Source organism: Bos indicus x Bos taurus, chromosome X (genome assembly GCF_003369695.1).
Source record: "Bos indicus x Bos taurus breed Angus x Brahman F1 hybrid chromosome X, Bos_hybrid_MaternalHap_v2.0, whole genome shotgun sequence".
In the NCBI taxonomy this organism is placed as follows: domain Eukaryota; kingdom Metazoa; phylum Chordata; class Mammalia; order Artiodactyla; family Bovidae; genus Bos; species Bos indicus x Bos taurus.
In genome coordinates this window covers 94215018-94237109 of record NC_040105.1, presented here as the reverse complement: position 1 = coordinate 94237109, position 22092 = coordinate 94215018, and the positions used below count along the sequence as shown (strand labels likewise).

At 45.1% G+C, this 22092-nt stretch overlaps 1 protein-coding gene across 2 annotated transcripts in view; it reads right to left on the bottom strand.

Annotated features, from left to right (window-relative positions):
- DRP2 (dystrophin related protein 2) overlaps positions 1-22092 on the bottom strand; it is a 43822-nt gene that overhangs the window by 5215 nt on the left and 16515 nt on the right. The window contains exons 3-21 of one of the 2 annotated variants that reach the window (XM_027534441.1): positions 21706-21825; positions 20068-20231; positions 18160-18316; positions 16628-16748; positions 14586-14854; positions 13834-13980; positions 13301-13379; positions 11464-11524; positions 11095-11156; positions 9678-9752; positions 8556-8757; positions 8247-8332; positions 6462-6619; positions 5779-5945; positions 3470-3581; positions 1833-1969; positions 1444-1509; positions 1116-1181; positions 141-284 (exon numbers count right to left, since the gene is read on the bottom strand). In XM_027534441.1, coding sequence (XP_027390242.1) covers positions 141-284; positions 1116-1181; positions 1444-1509; positions 1833-1969; positions 3470-3581; positions 5779-5945; positions 6462-6619; positions 8247-8332; positions 8556-8757; positions 9678-9752; positions 11095-11156; positions 11464-11524; positions 13301-13379; positions 13834-13980; positions 14586-14854; positions 16628-16748; positions 18160-18316; positions 20068-20231; positions 21706-21825 — 2393 coding nt within the window. The remainder of the gene's footprint in view (positions 1-140; positions 285-1115; positions 1182-1443; positions 1510-1832; positions 1970-3469; positions 3582-5778; positions 5946-6461; positions 6620-8246; positions 8333-8555; positions 8758-9677; positions 9753-11094; positions 11157-11463; positions 11525-13300; positions 13380-13833; positions 13981-14585; positions 14855-16627; positions 16749-18159; positions 18317-20067; positions 20232-21705; positions 21826-22092) is intronic. The other variant, XM_027534442.1, reaches the window with a different exon arrangement.

The following is a 22092-nucleotide window of genomic DNA, read 5'->3' as shown; positions in this document are numbered from 1 at the left end:
TTTTACAGATGAGGAAATGGAAGATCACAGAATATAAGTCACTTGTTCGAGGCCACAGAGTTAGGATGTGGAAGTCCAGGACTTGAGTTAAGCTGTCTGTCTCTAGAAACCACACAGATCTCTGCCATTGTCACACCCACCGGTTCTCATCCTCTAGGTGGGCTAGGATCTTCTCAAGCTCCCCTTTGCTCCCCGTGGCCATGTTGTGCGGAGCCTGCTGTCTGAAGGCTGGCTCCCGGTCTGTAACGGGGCTGGAGTGCCGTAGCAGGTACTGGTCCTCATCTCTGTGTGCGTGTGGGGAGAGGAAAGAGGGGCCGGGCATTGAACAGGGAAACAGCTCAGGGTGTGAGTTCTCAGCTCCCAGCTCAAGCCCCAAGACACATGTTGGGGAAGTCCCTTTTTAAGTTGCACACGGCAGGAAGAGGGACCAAAGTGTTCAAAGGTGCAAGGGTCATGCTTGGGGGTGACAGAATGCTGGGGCTTCTGGGTTCTGCTTGTAGTGATCTGGGAAACAATGAGCAAATCAGTTCCCTTTCTGTGATGTTCCCCCACCCCATCCCCCTTCGCTTTCCCATCCCCAAGGGAATTGTGGCCTGCCTGAGTCCCAGTTCCAGGACTGGATTTATCCATGTAACTGACAGTTCCTAGGTCCTCTGAGAAAGCTGGGAACCTGCCTAGAAATGACAGGTCCCTTCTCTGGGCTAGAGCATCCAGGAATCTCTCTGGCCACACTTCAGTCAAGCCCCTGATATCTCCCCAGGGTTGATGTAACCCAAGATGGGGCACTGGCATTTTGAGCATAAGATACGGCTCATTTGTGCAACTTTAGATGAGGGCATATTATTCTTCCCTCAGAGTTGGGAATAGAAGGATGGGATATTACAACAGGAAGGGACCTTAATGGATGGCAGGGAGGTAGTACATCCTTCACTGCCCAGTTCAGCTGATAGAGGACACACTGCTTCTCTCATTAAACACTGCCCAGAAAGCAGCCTTCTTTCCTTAGGGTGTCAAGGACCCTAACCACCACACCCCTCTTCCCTTGAGGATATACCCTTCCCAAATAGTGGCCAAGGAGAGCTATTTTTGGCAAATAAGCAGCTGTGAAAACTCACATGCTGTCATCTGGGGACAGGCTGTCATTAAAGAAGGAGCAATTTTGACTTTCCATCTCAGCAAGCCTGGGAAGAAAGAGCAGGAACATAAGGGAACACAGAATATGAAGCTTGCTTTCATCTCAAGGACTCTAATCACACAAGGGGATAATCAGGGAGTTTGGGGGGCTGTCCCAACTCTCCCTCCCCCCAAACATTGGGCCTTGCTGGCTGCTGCATATCCTCACTGTGCCCGTCCCCCTGGCTATGGTGCCATTCTCTTGCCCCACCTGAAAACCCCTTCCCCCTTGGACTCCTTACAATTCTCCTCCCCCAAATGTGGTGGTACCTGCTGGCAAAATGCTCAATTCGGGAGTGTGTGTCAGCGTGTGGCAACATCGGGGAAGAAGCTGGCCTAGAAAAAAGCAGCAAAGACTCAGAAGACCAAAGAGTGCGTAGCTGGGCAGCCTGTCTCCTCACCACCACCCATCCACACACACCCCATCACCACCACCGAATTAGAGAGCTGGGCAAGAGCTGATGGGAACAAGATCCAGAGACTGGATTCAAATCTGTTTCTCGGGTCAGATTCCTGGTCAAGCCCCAGCTGAATTGTGCTGTCACTAGTTGGGTTTGTCCTGGAGCACTGCCCTAGCCCACGCAGGACTCGGCCCCTTCACAGCACACCCTACGCTCAGTGAGGATGCCTGCAGCCCCTGCTCAGCCTCTGGTACTCACGTCTCATTGTAGTCAGCCTCCAGCACCGATTGAACAGGCAGATAACCTCGCTGAGGGTGTTTGCTGAAATAATGCTTTGAGCGGAATTTGTTCTTTAAGGTAGTGGCAAAGTCCCTCATGTTCTCACTGGATGTGGTCTGGGGGGAGACAAGACAGGGGGACTCACCCTAATGGGCTTTTCTATGGAGGTGTGGCTGCTCCACTGGAGCAGGAAACGTGACTGGTAATCAACTCTCATTCATCTTTACCACATCTCACTCCTAGAAAAAGATCTAGAAGGATATGTGCCAAACTATGAACACTGGTTGCCTAAGGGAAGTTGGGCTGGAGGGGTGGGAAACATACTGAGAAAAGGGGACTTTGTTTTATACTTTAAACACCTCTAAAAATTAGAATCTTTTACAATGATCATATATTTGTTAACTTTTAGATATCTTTTACATAAATTCTAGAGATGCAGAAGATGAGCAGGAGTTAGAGGATTATCGGTCTACCATCTCAAGCCAGTTTTCGTGTATGATTTTAATAAATGTTTATTTTTGCAGTGCATGGTAAGTCGCTTCAGTTGTATCTGACTCTTTGTGACTCCATGGACCGTAGCCCACCAAGCTCCTCTGTCCATGGAATTCTCCAGGCAAGAATACTGAGTGGGTTGCCATGCCCTCCCCCAGGGGATGTTCCTGACCCAGGGATTGAACCCGCATCTATTACATCTCTTGTATTGGCAGGCAGGTTCATTACCACTAGCGACACCTGGGAAGCCGAATGTTTATTTTTAGATGATAATAAAAGAAAAAATTTAAAGGGCAACATCACTGCTTCCATTGGGTCACACATGTTTCTGTGCCAACAAAACATAGAGAAGAAATGACAGCTCATGGAGATGGATTATGGAGATGAGGAGAGGAGATGGGAGAGAGCAGTGGGGAGAGCTAGGGATATGCTTGGGACTTTGGTCTTATCTGTGGGGAGAGGGATAAAAGAGTTTAGGAAGCAGAGTTAGCTCAGGAAGCTAAGCCTGGAGCTGTGGGTCCTGAACACAACAGAGGAGAAACTCTGTGGCTAGAGTTCAGGGATGCTGACCAACCTGGTCTCAGGAGGCTATGAAGGGCCCAGTTTTCAATGAAAGCCAAGTCAGTTTTGGAGACCCAGGTAAAGAGCATTCCCTCCCTTTCCCGCAAGAGACTGAGTAATGAATCTGAGCACAAAATTTAAACTTTGGTGTTGACTAAAAGGGATAGAAGCAATGACAAAGTAGCAAGTAAAGACCAGGGAACAGGAACGATCCAGGAAGCTAAGCAGGAAAAACTAAATAGAGGGATCAAAGGCTAATCACCAGGAACTGCCTTGCTCTATTTTTTTCCTAGACTTTTCTCTGCAGGAGAATAGTGAGTGCCTTTTAGATGACCAAGAATGTCCTGGGCTGCTCCAACCAGTTGCAGCCCAGGTGAGGATGAAGGACAAGCTCTGCTAGAAGAACAGGCCTGGATCCCTCAAACCAGTCAGTCACCAGGCCTGTATGGAGGATGCTCCCCAGTGGAGAGCACAATACAGTTAGCCAATGCTGGGCAAAATGGACCAAGCACCCAGAAGCTGAGAGCTGCCGGCCCCTCCCACCCAGCCCAGAGGCTCCATACCGGGGTGTAATACTCCATGATGGGGTAATGAAGTTTGTTGCCCTTGCTGGCCCTGCCAGTCAGGAAGCAGGTCTGGCAGATGTCCACGTTAAACTGTTTCAGACTCCGGTACCTTGGGGAGAGGAGAGGTTGTGGGAAAGAGGATACGATGTACTCTAGTGACCTTCCCCTCCCCCAAACATCCAAATTCACACCTACATTAGAAGAGGGTGAAGCATGGAACTATAACCTCCTGTACATGGAGCATTTAACCTCCTACACATAGCAGTGGCAGAGTCCTCACTAGCTGACTAGTCTTACTCCAGAGACCATAAATCTCCATGAAATCACATACTCAGAGTTACAGGAAGTTTGGGAAATAGCATTGTCTCACCATCTTTTTTCAAAGGGAGGGTGGTATAAACAACAAGATCCCACTGTATACAGAAAACTAAATTCAATATCCTATGATAAACCATAATGGAAAAGAATATTTAAAAAAGAATGTGTATATACACATATATACATAGATGTGTATATATACATTCTGAATATATATATAATGTATCCAAGTCACTGCTGTACAGCAAAAATTAACACAATGTTGTAAATCAATTATACTTAATGTTGTAAATCAGTTATATTTTAATTAAAAATATATAAAAGGGAGGGTGGGACAGGGGTAAAGAGCTCATTATATCAAATGGCCTTCTAAACAATGGTGGCCTGAAAGGGTACAGTTTCACAGGTATGATCAGCTTCCCTGGAGAAGGTACACCTTCATTATGAAGACAACTGATTCTATCAGCTGTGGGCATGTTGACTAAAAGTTATTCCTCAAAGTTATTTATAATAACTGTATTATGACTGAATACAGACCAGCCATTCAGATCCAATTCCAAAGCCTTCCTGGACTGCCCAGACCCAGTAGCATAGCATGGTGAAGTATCTAGACTTAGAGCAGTTAGAGGGTCTGACATCTTGTCCTAGAGCTACACCAGCCAGTGGTGTAAACTCCGCCTCTGTGCCTCATTTGCTTATAGAAAGCAGACTGGTTGTAAAAAGAGTATGTGCTAGAGCTTTTTCTCTAGCACAAAAAAGTTATTATTTAGTCAAGAGGTCATGTCCAACTCTTTTGTGCCCCCATGCCCTATAGCCCTCCAGGCTTCTCTGTCTGTGGGGTTTCCCAGGCAAGAATACTGTAGTGGGTTGCCATTTCCTTCTCCAGGGGATCTTCCTGACCCAGGGATCGAACCCACATCTCCTGCATTGGTAGGCATATCTTTACTGCTGAGCCTCTAGGGATAAAAACAAGCATTTTATGATGAAAGCCAAATTCAGGACAGTAGTTATCTGTGTGGGAGTAGGAGGGAAAATTCATCAAGGAAACTTCAAATATATTGTTTTGCATATTATATAAATGTTTATGATATATAAATTAGTAGACATAAAATATATAAATATATAATGTATATATAAATATATTGTAAAATCTTGTTTATTTCTTCAGCTTGGTGATGGGTGCCCACCATGGAGTACTGGAGCCAGCTCATACCAGCTCATGGGAGTCAGTTGTTAACATTTCAGGAATTTTCCAAGTCGGTTGTTAACTATAGCTATTATTTAAAAATTAAATCATATAAGCTCACAATTAAGCAAAGAGTATTAAAAACTAAGGTGATAAATACTCAAGCTTATCACTTCCTATTTCACTCTCATTTATGCTCTGGAGGTTGTCTGCATCTATTGTACCCTGAGGTGGAAATGCTATAAATGGTGTACAACTGTGCATCTCTTCCTGACGTCCTGTGGGTAGACTGACTTTGGCCACGGTGGGAGTATCTATATCATGGAAATTAGCCAATGCTCTATCAGGTTTCTCTTCTGCTTTCTGGAGAGTAGGCTGTGAACCATTTGCCAGCACACCTTTTGGTACATAGGTGTTCTCATAGGTCAGGATGCTGGAGCTTTTGGGTTCTACTTAATGCTCCCTGGGAAACAAAGAACAAATTACTTCCTTTTCTGGGTTGTTCTCCCACTCTGCCCCCACTTTGCTTATCTGTACATTTTTCTAGGTCTGAATACTTCATAATATAACTGAAAAAATATTCCATCTTTTTTTCTTTTTCAAAAATTAAACAGAATGCAATAGAAAGAATTACAACCATATACAACAACATATATATATATATATATATACACACACACACACAAACAATGGATTAGTTATAATTATATAACTACATACTGCATCGTTTTGCAATATATGATTTATATGTGACATTGCCTATTTTTATTAGTATCACTCCAGCAGGTATTGTTTTCCCTACCTGAAGCCCTTGATGGGGCACTGCCTACAGATAGAGCACTTGGTCTGATGCTTTACTTGTTCAGCAATGGTGACCCGATGCAGAACAGCCAGCCACACCATGGACTGGGGCTCCAAGTTGACCCATTCCAGGAACTGTGAAGCTTCAATGACTGGCTTCCCAGTACTCTAGGGAAACAAGAAGCCCGACGGCGATGTCTGAGGCCCAAAGCGTCTTGAGCCTAGCATGGCAGCCCTCATGGGAAGAAGAGAAACAGCAAGGCCTGGGTTTGCCTGTTCTTTAGAGGTGTCCACCTTCTACCCTGTCCTAGTAGACCTGGTGGTCCTAGTGGACTCTGGTCCTAAAAGCCCAGAGAACCCTCTGTCCTGTTGTTCTAGCCCAACAAACTCCCTTCCATCTGAGTACTTTAGCACAGGAAACTCTACTCAGTACTCTGTAATAACCTGTATGGGTAAAGCATCTGAAAAAGAATGGGTTAATGTGCATAACTGAATCATTTTAATGTACACCTGAAACTAACAAAACATTGTAAAGCAACTATATGCCAATAAAACTTGAAACAAATATCTGAAGCAAAAAAAAAAAAAAACAAGAACAGAAGCCCAGCTTTGAATCCTCCCTCCCTTCTTCCCAATCTTTGCCTCATCATCCCTCCTTTCCTCCCTCCCTAGCTCCATACTCACAAAACGGAAGCAACTACGGACACTGGGCTCCACGTTGCTGCCACCAAAGGCTGCCACTTCCCCCAGCTGACGGGGCACCTGAATGGCCTCATGAAGCAGGACACCAAGATGGCGTTGGTCACACTGGCTGCCTGAGTTGGCCACTTGGCTGAAGAGGTCTGCTGGCCCCACCATAAGTCATCGCCAAGCCCACAACAGAAATGGCCAGGGAATGGTGTGAGGAGAAAGAGGAGAAAAAGAAGAGAGGGTAAGAGTGCACTGACTTAGCTAATGACTTTTGAAACTGGAATACCTAAAGGTCCCTGATCTTCTAGAAGCCCTCTAAGAACATTCTAATGCTCTCCCTCTTTGTGTCTGTCTCACTTTTTTCTCTCTGAACACAGAGAGGAGGAGGGAAGGGTGAAGAGAGAGTGAGCTGTGTGTGAGAGCAGTGCCAGACACAAATACGCTGCTGGAAAACAGAGTCTCAAGAAGCAAGATCAAGGGGTTAGGGTTCAAAGGTGCCTGAATATGAATCAAGGTCTGTCTGCCCTATCCCCTCCTGTTCATGTAGCCCATGTAGTCTCATACTGCAGCAATCTCTCAATTATCCACACAAATGAAAAGAAACACTGCACAGATACTCTATAAAGAGGACATAATTCAACCCATTTGGTCATCTAAGAATTCACTCTAAATGACTGTGGAACAGCCTATGGGACTTATATTTGAATGTTTCCCTTGTGGAAACTCCCCTATTCCAACCCAATTTTAAAAAACCTCCTCCAGAGTTTCTTGTCTCTCTGCTTCATGCCTCACCTAAGGCCCAGAAAACTAAAACTAGAAGGCAGAGGGCCTGGGCTTTAGTTCTTGACCCATTACTAACTAGCTTGGGAAACCCTGGGTAGCTTATGAATCTCTCTATGCTGAATTTTCCTTACTTATAAATGAAGACTACATCATCACTGTCCATCCCGTCTGAAAGGAATGTTGGGAGAAATAAATTACATCATAGCTATGAATGTACTTTGAAAAGTCTCCTTCCCTGTAAAGCTTTCCTAGATTGCTGTCCTCACTCTTCTGTGATCTTATATAGCACATATCCTTTCCCATTCAGGTTATTCTAATTATCACTCTAGGAAGTGCTTTCTCTGTACTTCTGTCTCCTCACACTTGAGACAGGGACCACATCTAACTGGATCTTGTACTCACCACATTTAGCACAGTGGTCAGTGAACATTAAATACCGGACAACTAATGATGCTGCTGCAGAAAAATGCAAAATGCTGTACAAATGATGGAGAATGGAAGGGAAAACAAAGATACTGTACACCAGAGAGGTTTAAACTTATAGAATTACATGCTGTCCACCCCCCAGATAATGGGATTATTGCATACTACCCATGTTATCCTATGGAAAGTCTCCAGCAGAACATGTGACATAGTTTGAGCATCAGATTGGGAGAGGGCTAAGCCTGGTGATCCATCGGGAAATGGAACTAGAAAGTCCAGGTCCTGGGTATCCCAGGATCCCAACTCAGATCCCCATAAAGTAATTACACCAGATCAGAAGGAAACAATGGCCTTGGAGTGACAGTGGGAATGATAACGGGCCTTAGACCCATCTTGTCCTTTGGCTGTTGTAGATTCTTTGCAATAGCCTGTACCAGGAAGCATTACAATGTAGCCTGAGTAGCCCTGTGCTGAGTCATAAGACTGGACTTCTGCTTATCTTGCACCTTTCTTTCTCCCACCACAACCCTCCCTCCACCCAACTCCTCTTCCAGACTTTGGAGTTGTACTCACACTGAAGTTTTTCCTTCACTTCCGTGCCACACAGGCAGGCAATGCCAGTCTTAAAGGACAATGCCCGCATCTTTCCACTGCGACCACTAGGTTTAAAAGAAGAGACTGAGAACTTGAATATCTGTAAAGGGTTAACATCTTGGCAGTCATTTCCCTCAAGGGGTGGATCCCAGCAGGGCTTGGTGCCACCCATACCCCAAGCTGAGCTGAGTCCAGATCCACCACGGGAGCAAACCCTTCCCACTGTGTCCACTCCAGATATCCCACTGGAACTTCATCCTGGAGGCTGCCAGGGCAGCAAGCCCTTACCTATCAAAAACATTGAGGAGCCAGTTGAGACTCATGTCTACACAGAGCGGCACATTGACCAGGATGCCTCTTTCCTCCTCCAGCCGTTCATATAAGGCAGTCAGACAGTGAATGACCTCCACCACATCCATCACATGCTCACTGGCTTGCAGATCATGCTCATTGAAGATCTCCAGGGCTGTGGTTAAAGTTACCAGGTCCACTGGGGAGGAAAGGAGAGAAAGAGAAAGTAAAGCCAAAAGTAGAAGCCCAAGGACTAGACAGGGAGATACAGACACCAGCATCACCAAATCTGACTCCATCTCCAGACTAACCATTTGTAAGTATGAAATAAGCTTGCCCTTTACCAAGACTCACAACCCAAGTAGGGAGAAAGCAGCAGAAAACCCCCTAAATTAACTTCAAATATTTCTATACCCAAATGATCCTTGACATCAGTTTCAAGAAGATGGTGGGGTTTGGGTAAACTCTCAGGGATCAAATACCATACCATTTTTTCAGTTTCTCTGTCGTTGCATGCATTTCAACTGCAAATAGGTGGGTCCATGAACCTTGTTCTAAAAACCTAGACACTGGTTATGAAGGCTTGTGTATGGCTGTGTGAATGTGACATACCTCAGGAGGATTTTTTAATTACCCCAAATGCTGGTATCAGCCTAGCCAGATACACTTGGTCCAGGAAGATTGGATGGACAGTGTCTTGGAGAGGAGACAGAAGGCACATTATATCTGCAGCCATGTTGTCCCCTAACCATTGGCATTTGCTTCAACTGTTCTGCTGCTACATCCAATAACCCCAAGATGGTGAAAGAACACAAGCCTTCAATGGCTTCAAACCATTTGCTGGATACTTCTTGCCATAAAACACTAGATTGATTGTCTAGGGCAGGGAAGAAGGGACAAGGAAGAGGAGAGCTGTGGGTTAATTTGGAAACAAGTCTGGAGGTTGGAGAAAATAGAAGCACCCTAGAAAGATCAGGTATCCACAGCCAGCATATCCCAGCCTTTGGAGAGTCCCCACAAAGCTGACCAACAACCTTGGCCAAGGTGGGATGGGAGTGGGAAACAGCCAATGGATGAGGAAGGACGAAGGCCATAAGGGAAGTGTGATGGGAGACTTACAACGCAGTGCCTTCTGGACTCTGCGTAGCTTCATGGCAGTGCGGTAAGCTGAGAACTTAATGTTGTTCAAATCAGCTGCAAAGAATGGGAAGAGATCCACTCAGATCAGGAAATGCAAATTAAGACAACAACAATATATCATGTTACACCTGTCAGATTGACAAAAAATAAAAGTGTGACAGTAGCAAGTGTCAGCAAAGATGTGGATGAAAGAGAATTGCTAGTGGAAGTGTAAACTGACACAATCATATTGGAAATCAACTTGGTATTACCTAGTAAAACTGAACACTCATATATCCTACAACCCAGCCAGCTGTATATATTCTAGAGCAGTGAGTTTCACTTTTTTTTTTTTTTTTTTTACCAAGCAGCACTGTTTTTGTTAGCTCCAAATTAGAAATGACCCAAATGTCCATAACAGTAGGATGGATGAGGAAACTGTGGTATGTACAATGGAACACTCAATGGCAGTAAAAATGAATGAAATATAGTCACGTGCATCAACATGGGTAAAATCTACAACATAATAGTGAGTCTCTCTTAGCAGTGAAAGATAAGGCACATGAGAGTCACATTCATCTTAGCCTTGATAATGTCTTTCAAAGCAGATATAGCATATATCTATAAAGCATAATTCCCTGATGTGATGATAAAATTGCTCAGGGGGAGAATAGAGCTTCCTGTTGAGGGGGGTGCAGAGAGGAAAGGAAGGAAGCTACTGGAAAAAGGACAAGGACTCACTTCCACCCTCATTTGCTTGTTGGATGGGATTCCCTTGTGTTCTTTTTTATTTTTATTGAGACAACATTGGTTTATAACATTATATAAGTTTCATGTACACAATATTTTACTTCCATCTGTCACCATTCAGTCAATTCCCTTACCTATTTTGCCTTTCCCCTACCCCTTCTTTTCGGGTAACCACTACTCTGTTTTTTGGTATCTATGTGTATTTGTTTGGTTTGTTCATTTATTTTCTTTTTATATTCACATATGAATGGAATAATATGGTATTTGTCTTTCTCTATCTGATTTATATCACTCAGCATAATATCCTGAAAGTCTATCCATGTTGTCACAAGTGGCAAGATTTCATCCATTTTTATGATTGTGTTCTACCATGTGTATGTGTGTGTGCGTGCATGTGTGGGTGTTATGTATGATCCAGCCATCCCCACTCCTGGGTATTTACTCAAAGAATATAAAAACACTAATTCAAAAAGATATATGTACTCCTATATTCATCACAGCACTATTTACAATAGCCAAGACATGAAAACAACCTAACTATCAGCAGATGAATGAATAAGTAGGATATGGTATATGTACACATGATAGAATACTATTCCCCTGTATTCTTATAGGACAAAGGCAACTGTATAGATCTCCACCCTATACAGAAACCTTGAATTCTTACCTAGAGTTTGGTATAACTCGGTCATCTTGGGATGGTCCCAGCATGTGGTTTGAGCCTGGTGGCTATAAATAAAAGCATCAATAGCACCAGGGTCCATATCACCCCCCACCCCACAGACAAACATGCACATATCCGTCACTGATAGGTTGGATACAAGGAGCAGCAGGATCTAAGGGTGAACCCTGAAGATCCCAAAGCACAAGGGTTCACCTTTACCCAGGTAGAATATTGAGCTCTTGAGATGAGTAAGAGGAAAAACTGGATTGGAATCCCAACAGATAGGGGTGAAAGGGATAGGTAGAAAAAAAGACAGGGGAGGGAGAGGGTGGGCAGATGATTGACCTGTTTCCGATTCAGATGGTCACTCACTTGATGTAGTAGGGAACTTTATTGGGTGAAATTGCTCTTTCCCAGGGAACCTGAACAGAGGCTGGTGAGGGAGAAGAGAAAGAGAAAGGAGCTGGCCACTAATGTTCTTCAGACCCCTGATTACTCCCCTGTACTATCCTCCCAAAGAAATAGCTAAGCCCAAAAGGGGATGCCCGAGTCTCATTGCAGCTCTTAATAGGACCTGAGCATGGGGCAAACATTTCTAATGAAGACACTTCACTCCCTGATGTTAAGGTGAGGGACGGAGAAGAGGTTGTCACTGATACCTTCATGTGCCAGAGAAAGAACAAGGGCATGAACATGTGGCCTTGGCCACCCTGGCAATCTTTCCCCTGAGCAGGCTGTCATTTTGTCCATTCAGCTGCAAGCAGCTGGTGTGCTACTGTGGATATGAAGTGACCCTACTTTCCTCATGGGACTCAAAGCCCTTCCCCCAGAAGGCCCAGCTTCTCAGTTCTGTGAGACAATGGGGAACAGGACTGCCCACTCATCTATGGTGAGAAACTCTGGAAAATGATGCTTCTCTCTGTTCCATGTCTTTAACTTCCAGATGTTCCAGGAGAGGCTCAGTCATCTGGTCAATCTCTTCCTTGCAGTTTTCCTGGGTACAAGAGCCTTCTGCAGGTGTAGCTGCATGCCAGTCATTATAATTCAATAGTTCGAATTGCCATTAACATTTATTGAGTTCCTACTATGTGCCAGATACTCTGCTGAATGCTCTGTGTGCATATCTAATTTTCATATCTAGTTACATTTCCACCATCTCCACTCTGATTGGGTCACATCGTCCCTCATTTAGATTATCACAATATGTACCCTAACAGGTCTCCCTCCTCCTATTCTTGCCCCCCAACACTCTGTTGAAACAGAAGTTGGATCATGTCATCCCTCTGCTCAAACCCTTGCAAGGGTTCTTCATTCTACTCAGAATAAAATCCTAATTCTTACCATAGCCCTCCAGGCCCTCCATGCTTTGGCTTTCTGCTCCCATTCTGATCTCTTGCTCTCTCTCCTCTTCACTCACTTCTATACTGGTCTCCTTGCTGTTTCTCAGGTATGCCCCTGCCTTAAGATCCTGGAAGGTATTGTTTCCTCTGCCAAGTCTGCTCTTCCCTCAGATGTCTACATGGCTCATTCCCTCACCTCTTTGAGGTTTCTACTCAGTTGCCATGATTTCAGTGGCAACACTCCCAACCACCCTATTCAAAATTGCAATGCCTCCTCCATTAAGTCCAGCACTCCCTAACCCATAACTTGCCTGCTTTACTTTTTTCTGGAACACTTGTCACCAACTGACATTTTACACACACACACACACACACACACACACACACACACACACACACACACACACTTATTTGTTTATGGTTTGGCTTCTTCTAGCAGAATGTAAGCTCTCCAAGTCCAAGAATTTCTGTTTTGTTCACTAATGTAGCCCCAGTGCCTAGAATGGTACCTGGCCCATAGTAGGCCATCAATAAATATTTTTGGAACAATAAAGTCATTTAATTCCCATAACTCTATGAGCTAGGCCATATTTCCCCCTCTTGTTATATATGGGAAAATTGAGGTTCAGAAAGGTTAAGCTATTTTTTTCAAGCTTGCACAGCTATAAAGTTGAGGAGCACTGACTCAGATCCAGGTCTCTCTGACTCAAGAGCCTGTCCTTTTAATCACTATCCTACACTGCTTTATTCTACTGCTTCTTAGATGCCAAGGTACACTGGGCTCCCACCAGGCCCCCAACAGACAACAGTAGACTCTCTTGGAAAGTGTCTGAGGTTCTACAAAGTGAAGTACAGCTTGTCTCACATACAGGAGAGGAAGTGTTGTGACCCAGGCCCAAAGTCCCGGTGAGCATCCTGAAGCTGCTTAAGCCTCTCGCCAACTGACACCTATGGAAAGAATATGCAGGAAGTCAGTGGCCTCATTCCATATATCCAGGGTGGGATTTCCAGGTGCCTCCGACCATCTTTGTGAATTCCCTCCAAGGCTGCCTTTTCTCCAGTTCCAGATCCTCCCACCATTCACCCAAATCTTAGTTCTCCCGTGTCACTCCAAGAGGTCTGAGAAGAGCATCTCTAACTCCAGGTCACAGTCACTCTTCATCTGCCCGTCTACTCTGAGTGCTCAAATGCAGACAGGCCCCTCTCAGACTATTTTAATTACTTCCTGCAGTTTAGAGGTTGAGAAGCTCGTTTCCTGGCCCCAAATTCTATACAACTCTTTCCCCACATAGATCCCATTTCAATGCCCCTTTCCTTCCTGAAGGCGTGGAGAAGTCCCCCATCATCAAGCCTGGTTATACCGAATCTTTCTCCCATAGCTCACTTTAGGCTTCTCCTTTACCTGTAGCTGTTTCCACCGGATGTTGATTTGCTCCAAAGCCCGGGAGTTCTCCATTGACAAGTGCACATCAGAAATGGCCAGTTGATGGGCCAGATCATTTACTAACTTCACTCCATCTTTCATGGGGGAGAATTCTTCCTTGAAGAGCTATGGAACCAGGATCCAAGTCCCACAGCAGGTAGATAGTAGGAAAGAGGAACCATTAGTCATTCACACCAACTCCTTCCTCTTTACCCACAGATTTTGTTTTAGTAGCGCAGCTTCCATGCTTAGGGCAACCAGACTAAGATGTGTGTGTATGGGGGGTGGGGGTGGGCATTGTCCTTACTTCCTTTTCTTCTCTCAGAAAACACCAGGGAAAGAGAAGACAGTAGGACAGAGGAGATCTCAGCTAAGTGTGTTATTTGTTCAGCCATGTCTGACTCTTTGTGACCCCAAGGACTGCAACCCCCCAGGCTCCTCTGTCCATGTGATTCTTCAGGCAAGGATACTGGAGTGGGTTGCCATGCCCTTCTCCAGGGGATCTTCCCAACCCAGGGATCAAACCCAGGTGTCCTGCATTGCAGGGGGATTCTTTACCATCTGAGTCACCAGGGAAGCCCTCAGCTAAACCAGCCCCCAAATCCAGCAGAGAAACTGGAAGAGACTCTGTTGAAGTCCAGGGCAACAATGGAGCCTCTGCATCAGGAACACTATCAGGGTCTGGGTGGAGTATCTGGTCTCTGGGTAGCCAGGGGAGAGGGCCTGCATACCTTAAGAGCCTGGATATGCTCGGGAAGTGAATCAATGAAGAGATCCCCGATGGGCTCCCAAGTGGCTCGGACTCCCTCGGCCTGGGTCAGAGTTGCATTTAATTCCTCCATTGCCCCTTGGATCTCCAACAGCTGCTCCAGAGTGCGCTCAATGTGGCGGTGCTGGTCCACGCAGCGGGCTGTCAACTTCTCCCAGAGTTCACTGGCCACTGTTGCCTGCTTCCACACAAAGCGGCTAAGATTCTGGATCCGCTGTCTAGGAGAGGTATCTGCAAGGGCAGTCATAAAGTCAGGTCAGGCCAGCCAGGCAAGGGTGGCCCACAGAAAGACAAAGACAGCCTTTTGTAAACAGGTGTGTGCTGTGTGTGTGTTTTCATACACACACAAATACATATTTTTTATGGCTGAGTTCCTTTTATAAATGCGGCTTTTTTAAAAATTAAAACTTTAATTTTGAGTTCATAGTAGATTCATATACAGTTGTGAGAAATAATAGAGATCTCATGTACCCTTTAGCTAGTTTTCCCAAATAGTAACATATTGCAAAATTATAGTATGTTGACATTGACACAATCCAGAAATTTTTTTCCAAATTCCCCAATTTTACTTTTACTCATTTGTGTATATGTGTGTGTTCTGTTCTATGTGATTTTATGACATGTGTAGGCTCATGGATCCACCACCACAGTCAAGAGACCATATTGGTATTTTCCACCCATAGTATCATGAGGATTTCCTCATATTCTTAAGAAATGGGCAAGGTAAAGAGTAAGTAAAATATTTAAGAGGCACAGTAAGGCCAATAATCCAGAGTTCTATTCACATGACCTTGGAATGTAATTTTGCATTAGTGTCTATTGTGTGTGTGTGCTAAGTTGCCTCAGTCACATCCAACTCTTTGTGACCTCATGGACTGTAGCCCATCGGGCTCCTCTGTCCATGGGATTCTCCAGGCAAGAATATTGGAGTGGGTTGCCATTTCTTCCTCCAGGGGATCTTCCTGACCCAGGGATCGAACCCACATCTCTTATATCTCCTACATTGGCAGGTGAGTTCTTCACCACTAGCACCATGTGGGAAGCCCACTGTGTGTTGTGCGGTTCCTTCCAAAGAAGGGGGGCATTTTATGAAGGTCTAGCAGAGGAGAGGTTAGTATAACTTCCCCAGCCTTTCCACCTAGGCTCCTAAATTGTAATTTTCCTTCTCCTCCCTCAGACCTCCCCTCAAAAGTAGATTTAGAGCCCCCAAACTCCAGGCTAATTGGAATTGCCCTGCTCTCTTGAGCTTGTTCTATCTGAGGCCCATTGGGTGGTAAGTTGAGTACTGGTTAGTACTCAGTAGCAGGGGCTCAAGGCAAACTAAGAGGGTCAACAGCCTCGACAAAGGGCTCCATTAATGAAGGGTCCTGTCAGGTCATTCATAGCCAGTCTCAGAGTGTCAAAGCTTTTATCTGAAGAAGAAGGCTTGCTGGGCCATCACATGGAGCTAAACACCATGGATCCCACCCTGATGCCTTATTTAAACTTAGACCTACAGTGACCCACTCCATCAGAGAAAGAGAACCAGAAATCATCAGGATCAGAATTAAAGAGCCACAATCAGTTTTCTTCTCAAGTACCATCACCTAATTTTTAAAGATTTTTTGAAAGAATTTTTATTTGCTAGTTGATTGGAGCAGTGTCACATGCCTCTCTATACTGGAATAAAGCAGTACGTTTTAAAAGAACACACTACTACTTTTATTTACTGAGTTTGTTTAATGCATTTGAGTCTTTTTTATTTCTTTTTCATGTCTTCTTAGATGGCCACACACGATGCTCCAGAGAGCCACATACAGCTTTGGGCCAAACACTCAACTCCCCTGCTCCAGGGTCTTCTCTTTGCTTTTCTTAGAGTATGAATCTTGTTCCTTCCCAATTTTGGACTCCTAGGAATAAATTATCCTCCTAGGTAACAGCTGAGAAAATGAGTTTGGGATGGACATAAAGGTGTTTAATGGTTCATAGCTCAAGAAGAAGATGAAAGAGAGGAAGACCACCCACCTTTGCTCTCAGAACGAGGCTCCTCTAATTCATCAAATGGGTGCTGGGACAGGAAGGCCTGAGCTGACTCCAGCACAGAGTAAATATAGGGGCCTCGAGACTTGACATCTTCCATAAAGGCCTGTGAAGTTTAGCAACATGGTCAATGGGGAAGGAAAGTCTTTCAATTGCTTTGAATTCCATCCTACAATTGACAATCTTTCTTCTCCTCAGTGCAATTTGATATCCTGTACCTCTGGGCTACTCTGACTAAAAGAGGAACAGTCTTCTCTATAGGCAAAAGAATAACTTTGATACTGGAAGGTCTATTTACTCTGAAATGGATCTGTCTATGCCACAAGGTAGAGAGAAATATGGGGACTTGGGGCTAGGAATCTTGGTTCTCTGGAAGACTCAGAAAGTCCTCTGAAAGGGGCTTTAAGAAATCAAAACCAGGATGGGCTAGATTTATATGAAAAGTTTAATTAAATTTTTGTTGAAATATACATGCATATGCAAATCAAAAGTGTACTTTCATCACAGCTTGATGAATTTTCATAAAGTGATTCCATATCTGTAACCAGTACTGAGATGAAGAAACAGAACTCCACCAGCATCCCAGAACGCCCTGTCATGACCTCTTTCAGTCACTCTCCTCCTCCCCTTCCCCAAGGTAACAACTATCCTGACTTGTACCACCACTGATTAGTTTTGATTGGCAAAACTAATATACATGGAGTCACACTGTATGTACTCTTTTTTGTATTTGACTCTTATTTTCACTCAACATATTGTCTTAAAATTCAGCCATACTGTGGCACTCATTTATAGTTTGTTTATTTTCTTGCTGTATTGTATTCATCTTTTAAATTGTGCTATAGTTGACCTATAACAATGTGTAAATTTAACACAATGTACTGATTTGATTTAGTACAATACACTGATTTGATACATTTGTATAATATGATTGCCTTTGTAGTTTGAGCTAACACCTCTGTCACATCACATCACATCACATAATGATCATTTCTTCCAGTGCATTTGTTGTTATTTTCTGATTATAGAGGAAAGATATGTCACAGAAATCTTGGAAATTTCAGAAAAGGATGAAAAGAACAAAATTAAAAAGAACTAATTTCATCACCTGGAGTTACCCATTGTGAAGATTTTGATAGTTCCTTTTTATGTGTGTATACACACATACACATCTACACATCTATATTGATTTTTATACAATTGAGATCTACCTATAAACAGTTCTGTATCATGTGTTTTTTTCACTGAATATTATTTTATGTTCATTTCATTTCCCATGTCCTCATTAAAAATCAGGGAAGCATTTTAAGGGAGGCCAATATTGGATGGGATGTAAAAAGGGGGGAGATTTGACTTATTCTCTGGAGTGCCATCCACAGACCAGCAGGACTGCATACAGCTTCCAGTGACTTTAAGCATCTAAGCAGAGTCTGAGCATCCGTCTGTCAGGGCATTGCAGAAGACATCCCTTCCCAACCGAGAGACTACACACCACAGCCTCTGTAACTCTAACCTACCGCGTGTGTCTCCTTCTCCTGTTGCACCAGGACCACATCCCCTTGTAGGGGCAGCTGAGCTGACAATTCCTCATCCTTTTGGCTGAGCCAGTCAATTATCTCTTGGAGAGGGAGCTGAAGCTTTCCACTGTGGTCTGAGAAGGCCTCTAGCCGGGCACTGCACACAATGGTAAGACCAGTGATTTTCAGTCCTCTTGTTAAGCGGCAAAACATTTTTCCCCAGCAGATATGTAAGTGGAATCTTACTATATAAACAGATGAAAGAGGTGCTGCTCTGGTTGAAGTGGGAGAAGGCCCAGAACCCAGCCTCTGACCCACCCTCAGAGCCTCCCAAGACACTTCCCCATAGAGCACAGTACCAAAACATTTGGTGGACTTCAGTTCATTCAGTTGTGCACCCAGAATCAGGCTGTGAAGGGTGGTGAAGTAAGCAAGAGCGTTAGTGGAGACACTGTTGTGTTGCCCTCTTGTCCTGGAGGAACTCAAGTCATGCCAAACTGTTCATCCTCAGAGGCTTCCCAGAGGCTGCCTTCTGAGCAGGAGCGATGCAGTGGGTGGAAAGGGTGTGCCAGGTGGCTGAGTGTGGGCACACATGTGTGTGAGGTTGCATACAAATACAAGCAGCCCAGGGGTCCCAAAGGATGAGGGCAAAATAGGCTAGAAGCTTGACATACAGAAGGAGGAAAACATGTGCAGCATAATCATCTCTGTCTGCCTTCCCCTCTCCCCACGAATGAGCCGTGAACTGAAGTCCAAGTGGTAGGAAGCCAGAGGCCAGTCCAGGCTGTGTGCAGCCATTGAACCCATTCCCCTTAGATGACTGGTAACTGGTTATTCCATCCCTACCTCTTCGGCCAAGGCTTTTACATAAATTTTTGCTTCTACTAATTCTCAGAGCAACCTTGAGAGGTAGCCACTGGTGTTGACCAGAGAAGTTAAGTAATTTTACCAAGGTCAGACAGTAAAGTCACTGGATTTAAACTCAGGGTTGTCTGATTTCAGAGCTTGCATTCCTTCAACTTCTGTACACTCCTCATCTCCACTAGAACCCACCAGAAGCCAGGAGTTTGGTCTTTGATGACAGAGAGTAGAGAGGAAAAGTGTATGTTTGGTGTGGGGTAGTGGGAGGGGAGTTATAGAGAAGGGTAGAGGAAAGAGGGACAACTGAGTTACTGATTTGCTGTTAGTTTAGGGAGGCATGGGTGGGGGATAAGCAGTGGATGGGAAGAGAAGGCTAACAACCACTACAATTATCCTGCAATTAAAATAAATAAATAAAATTTTTTAAAAGATGTGAAAAAGCAGATGAGAGCTACTAAGATAGAAGACAGTTATGAGAGGAAGGCGGGCAGTAATCAAATCCTCCATTTATACATCAGCGCTTTTAAGTGCAGAAAGTGTTTTCATATCTCATTTGAGTCCTCATAACAACACTGGGAAATAGAACAAGCATTATTCCTCTACTCGTTTTGTTGTTGTTGTTTAAAAAATCCAAACAAGTGGAAGCCAACATTCAGGGATTACTGAAACCAATTTTCCAAGGTGACACAGCTGACTGAGGCTCGGGATGGGAGGGGAGTTTGGGGGAGAATGGATATATGTATATGTATGGCTGAGTCCCTTCGCTATTCACTTGAAACTACCACAGTATTGTTAATTGGCTATAACCCAAAACAAAATGTTTTTGGTGTTAAAAAATAAATAAAAATAAAGGAAAAAGACCAAGACTCAAATCCAAGTCTCCTGATTTCTGACCCAGGGTTCTTCCCCCAGCACCAGAGCATGAAAAGGAGGAAAAACAGAGGATGAAGTTGACAAGAAGGCTGAGAAGAGGGTGACGAGCAAGAGGAGCCCAACATCATCCCCACCAATGCCCCAAAGCCCCTGTTTTGAGGCTCCAGGCCTTACCGGAGATTGTGAGATTTCTTTTTGATTTCATTCCAACACAGATTCATGGCTGGTGGTTCCAGGGTTCTGGCGGCAACAACAGACCCGTTGAATAGCTTTGGACTTAGGCAGGGTACCCCAGCACCATTGTGAGGAGGCGCAGGGGTGGCGGCAGCAGCTCTAACCTGTACAGAAACACAGACACCTCTACAATCCCTGGAGTGTGCCACACCCTGGTCTGTGCCAAGCCAAGCATAGGACAAGTGTGAACGGGGCAGGGGGGTATGGGGGTGGGGAGGGGAGAAGGGGCTGGTTCTAGGATGTGTTTGAGTGGTTGAGAGAAAGAAAGACTCTGCGGTTCTGTTCATGGCAAGGTCCTCTCTTAGTGCTGTGCTGTGCTCAGTTATATCCAACTCTTTGTGACCCCATGGACTGTAGCCCACACACATGGGCTTAACACATATGTTAAGCACTTTGAGCTGTGCTTTTAATGGGAAGATTGGTTTCCCAACTTGCCTGGCGAGTCTTGTGTGAGAAAGATGTATGGTTTAGGGGTAAGGAGAGACTAGAAGAAGCTCAGCCACCAGCAGGGCCATTTTCCTTCCACAGGAGGGGAGCAGGTAGACAGGCAGGCATGCAGGTGGGTTTTCCCAGGCTGAGATTTCCTCTCCACACTCCCCTGTCCTTCACTCCCTTCTGCTTCTGCCTGAGCATGTCTTGAACTGCAAGGGAGACAGCTAACTCCTGAAGGGCTACTTGGCACAACCCCCATTCCCCCAAACCCCATAATACCCTACAGGGTGAGCAAGTGATGGGAGCCTCTTAGCTGTCGACTCTTGTCAGAGTTCTTTGGAGATCAGGACCCCGAATGCTGCCTTAGCCTTTTCTCAACCCATTGAAGATGAGCAGTGCTCTTTAGGACTCTCCTGACTGTGGTGGGAAATACGAGTGGTGAAGAGGGAGAAGGGGGCACCAAGGCCCCCTTGGAAGTAGGACATCTACTACAGATAGCTCTCTCTCTCTCTCGGTCTCTCTCTCTGAATTTGTGGGACAGCCCTTCAGCTTTCTTTTCTAGAAGGCTGGGTAAACTCTGGAACACTGAACTATGAGCCTACGGCTTACCTTGAATGCCATGGTTGCCAGTGTTTGGGCAATTTGAACTTAATTAACTTAACACAAATACTTCCAGGATCTCATCTGGGCAGTAGTGCTGGCAGAATTTGTCATAGTAAGAGTGATAATCATAGGAATCAGCAGTTAAACATAATCAACCTGTACTAAGAGACGGCTTCTTTAGTACTAGTGCTAAAGAATCCACCTCCCAGTGTAGGAGACAAAGGAGATGCAGGTTCGATCCCTGGGTTGGGAAGATCCCCTGAAGAAGGGTATGACAACCCACTCCAACATTCTTTCCTGGAGAATCCCCATGGACAGAGGAGCCTGGCGGGCTGTAGTCCATGGGTCGAAAAGAGCTGGACATGACTGAGTGACTCAGCACACATGAATCTATAGAATAAAGAATATTCAAGATTTAAAAAAAAAAAAAAAAAAAACTCCCACAGCTCACAGCCATACACAGAAGGAGAAGTGGGAGAACAGCCAAGCTCCAGGGCACAGCTCTAGAGTCAGTTGCTCTGCATTCCCATGAGTGGACCCTACCTGTGCCGCCTGGGGACCCGCTTGCAGGATTGGGCAGCCCCATGATGCTCCTCCGAATGAACCCAGACTCAGCGCTTGGTGAGCTGCAGGCAGAGTCCAGACAGCCTCTGAGCAGACTCCCTAAGGGAGGGCGAGCAGAGCTGAGCCAGGCCAGGAGGCGGGATCTGTCACCCTGTTTGTTTACTGACCCCCCAGGAATCCAGAGGGGGCGGCTATGTCAGGATTGGGGACAGTGAATCAGGGCTTTGTCCCTGGGAATTCCGGCTCGCTCCCAACTGGGCCCGCCACACCGGGGCCAGGAGGGCCCTCCCAGGCTGGCAAGGATGGTGAGAGTGGGATTGGGCATTCCATGGTGCTGAGGAGGGGTGCGCAGAGGGGAGCTTCTGT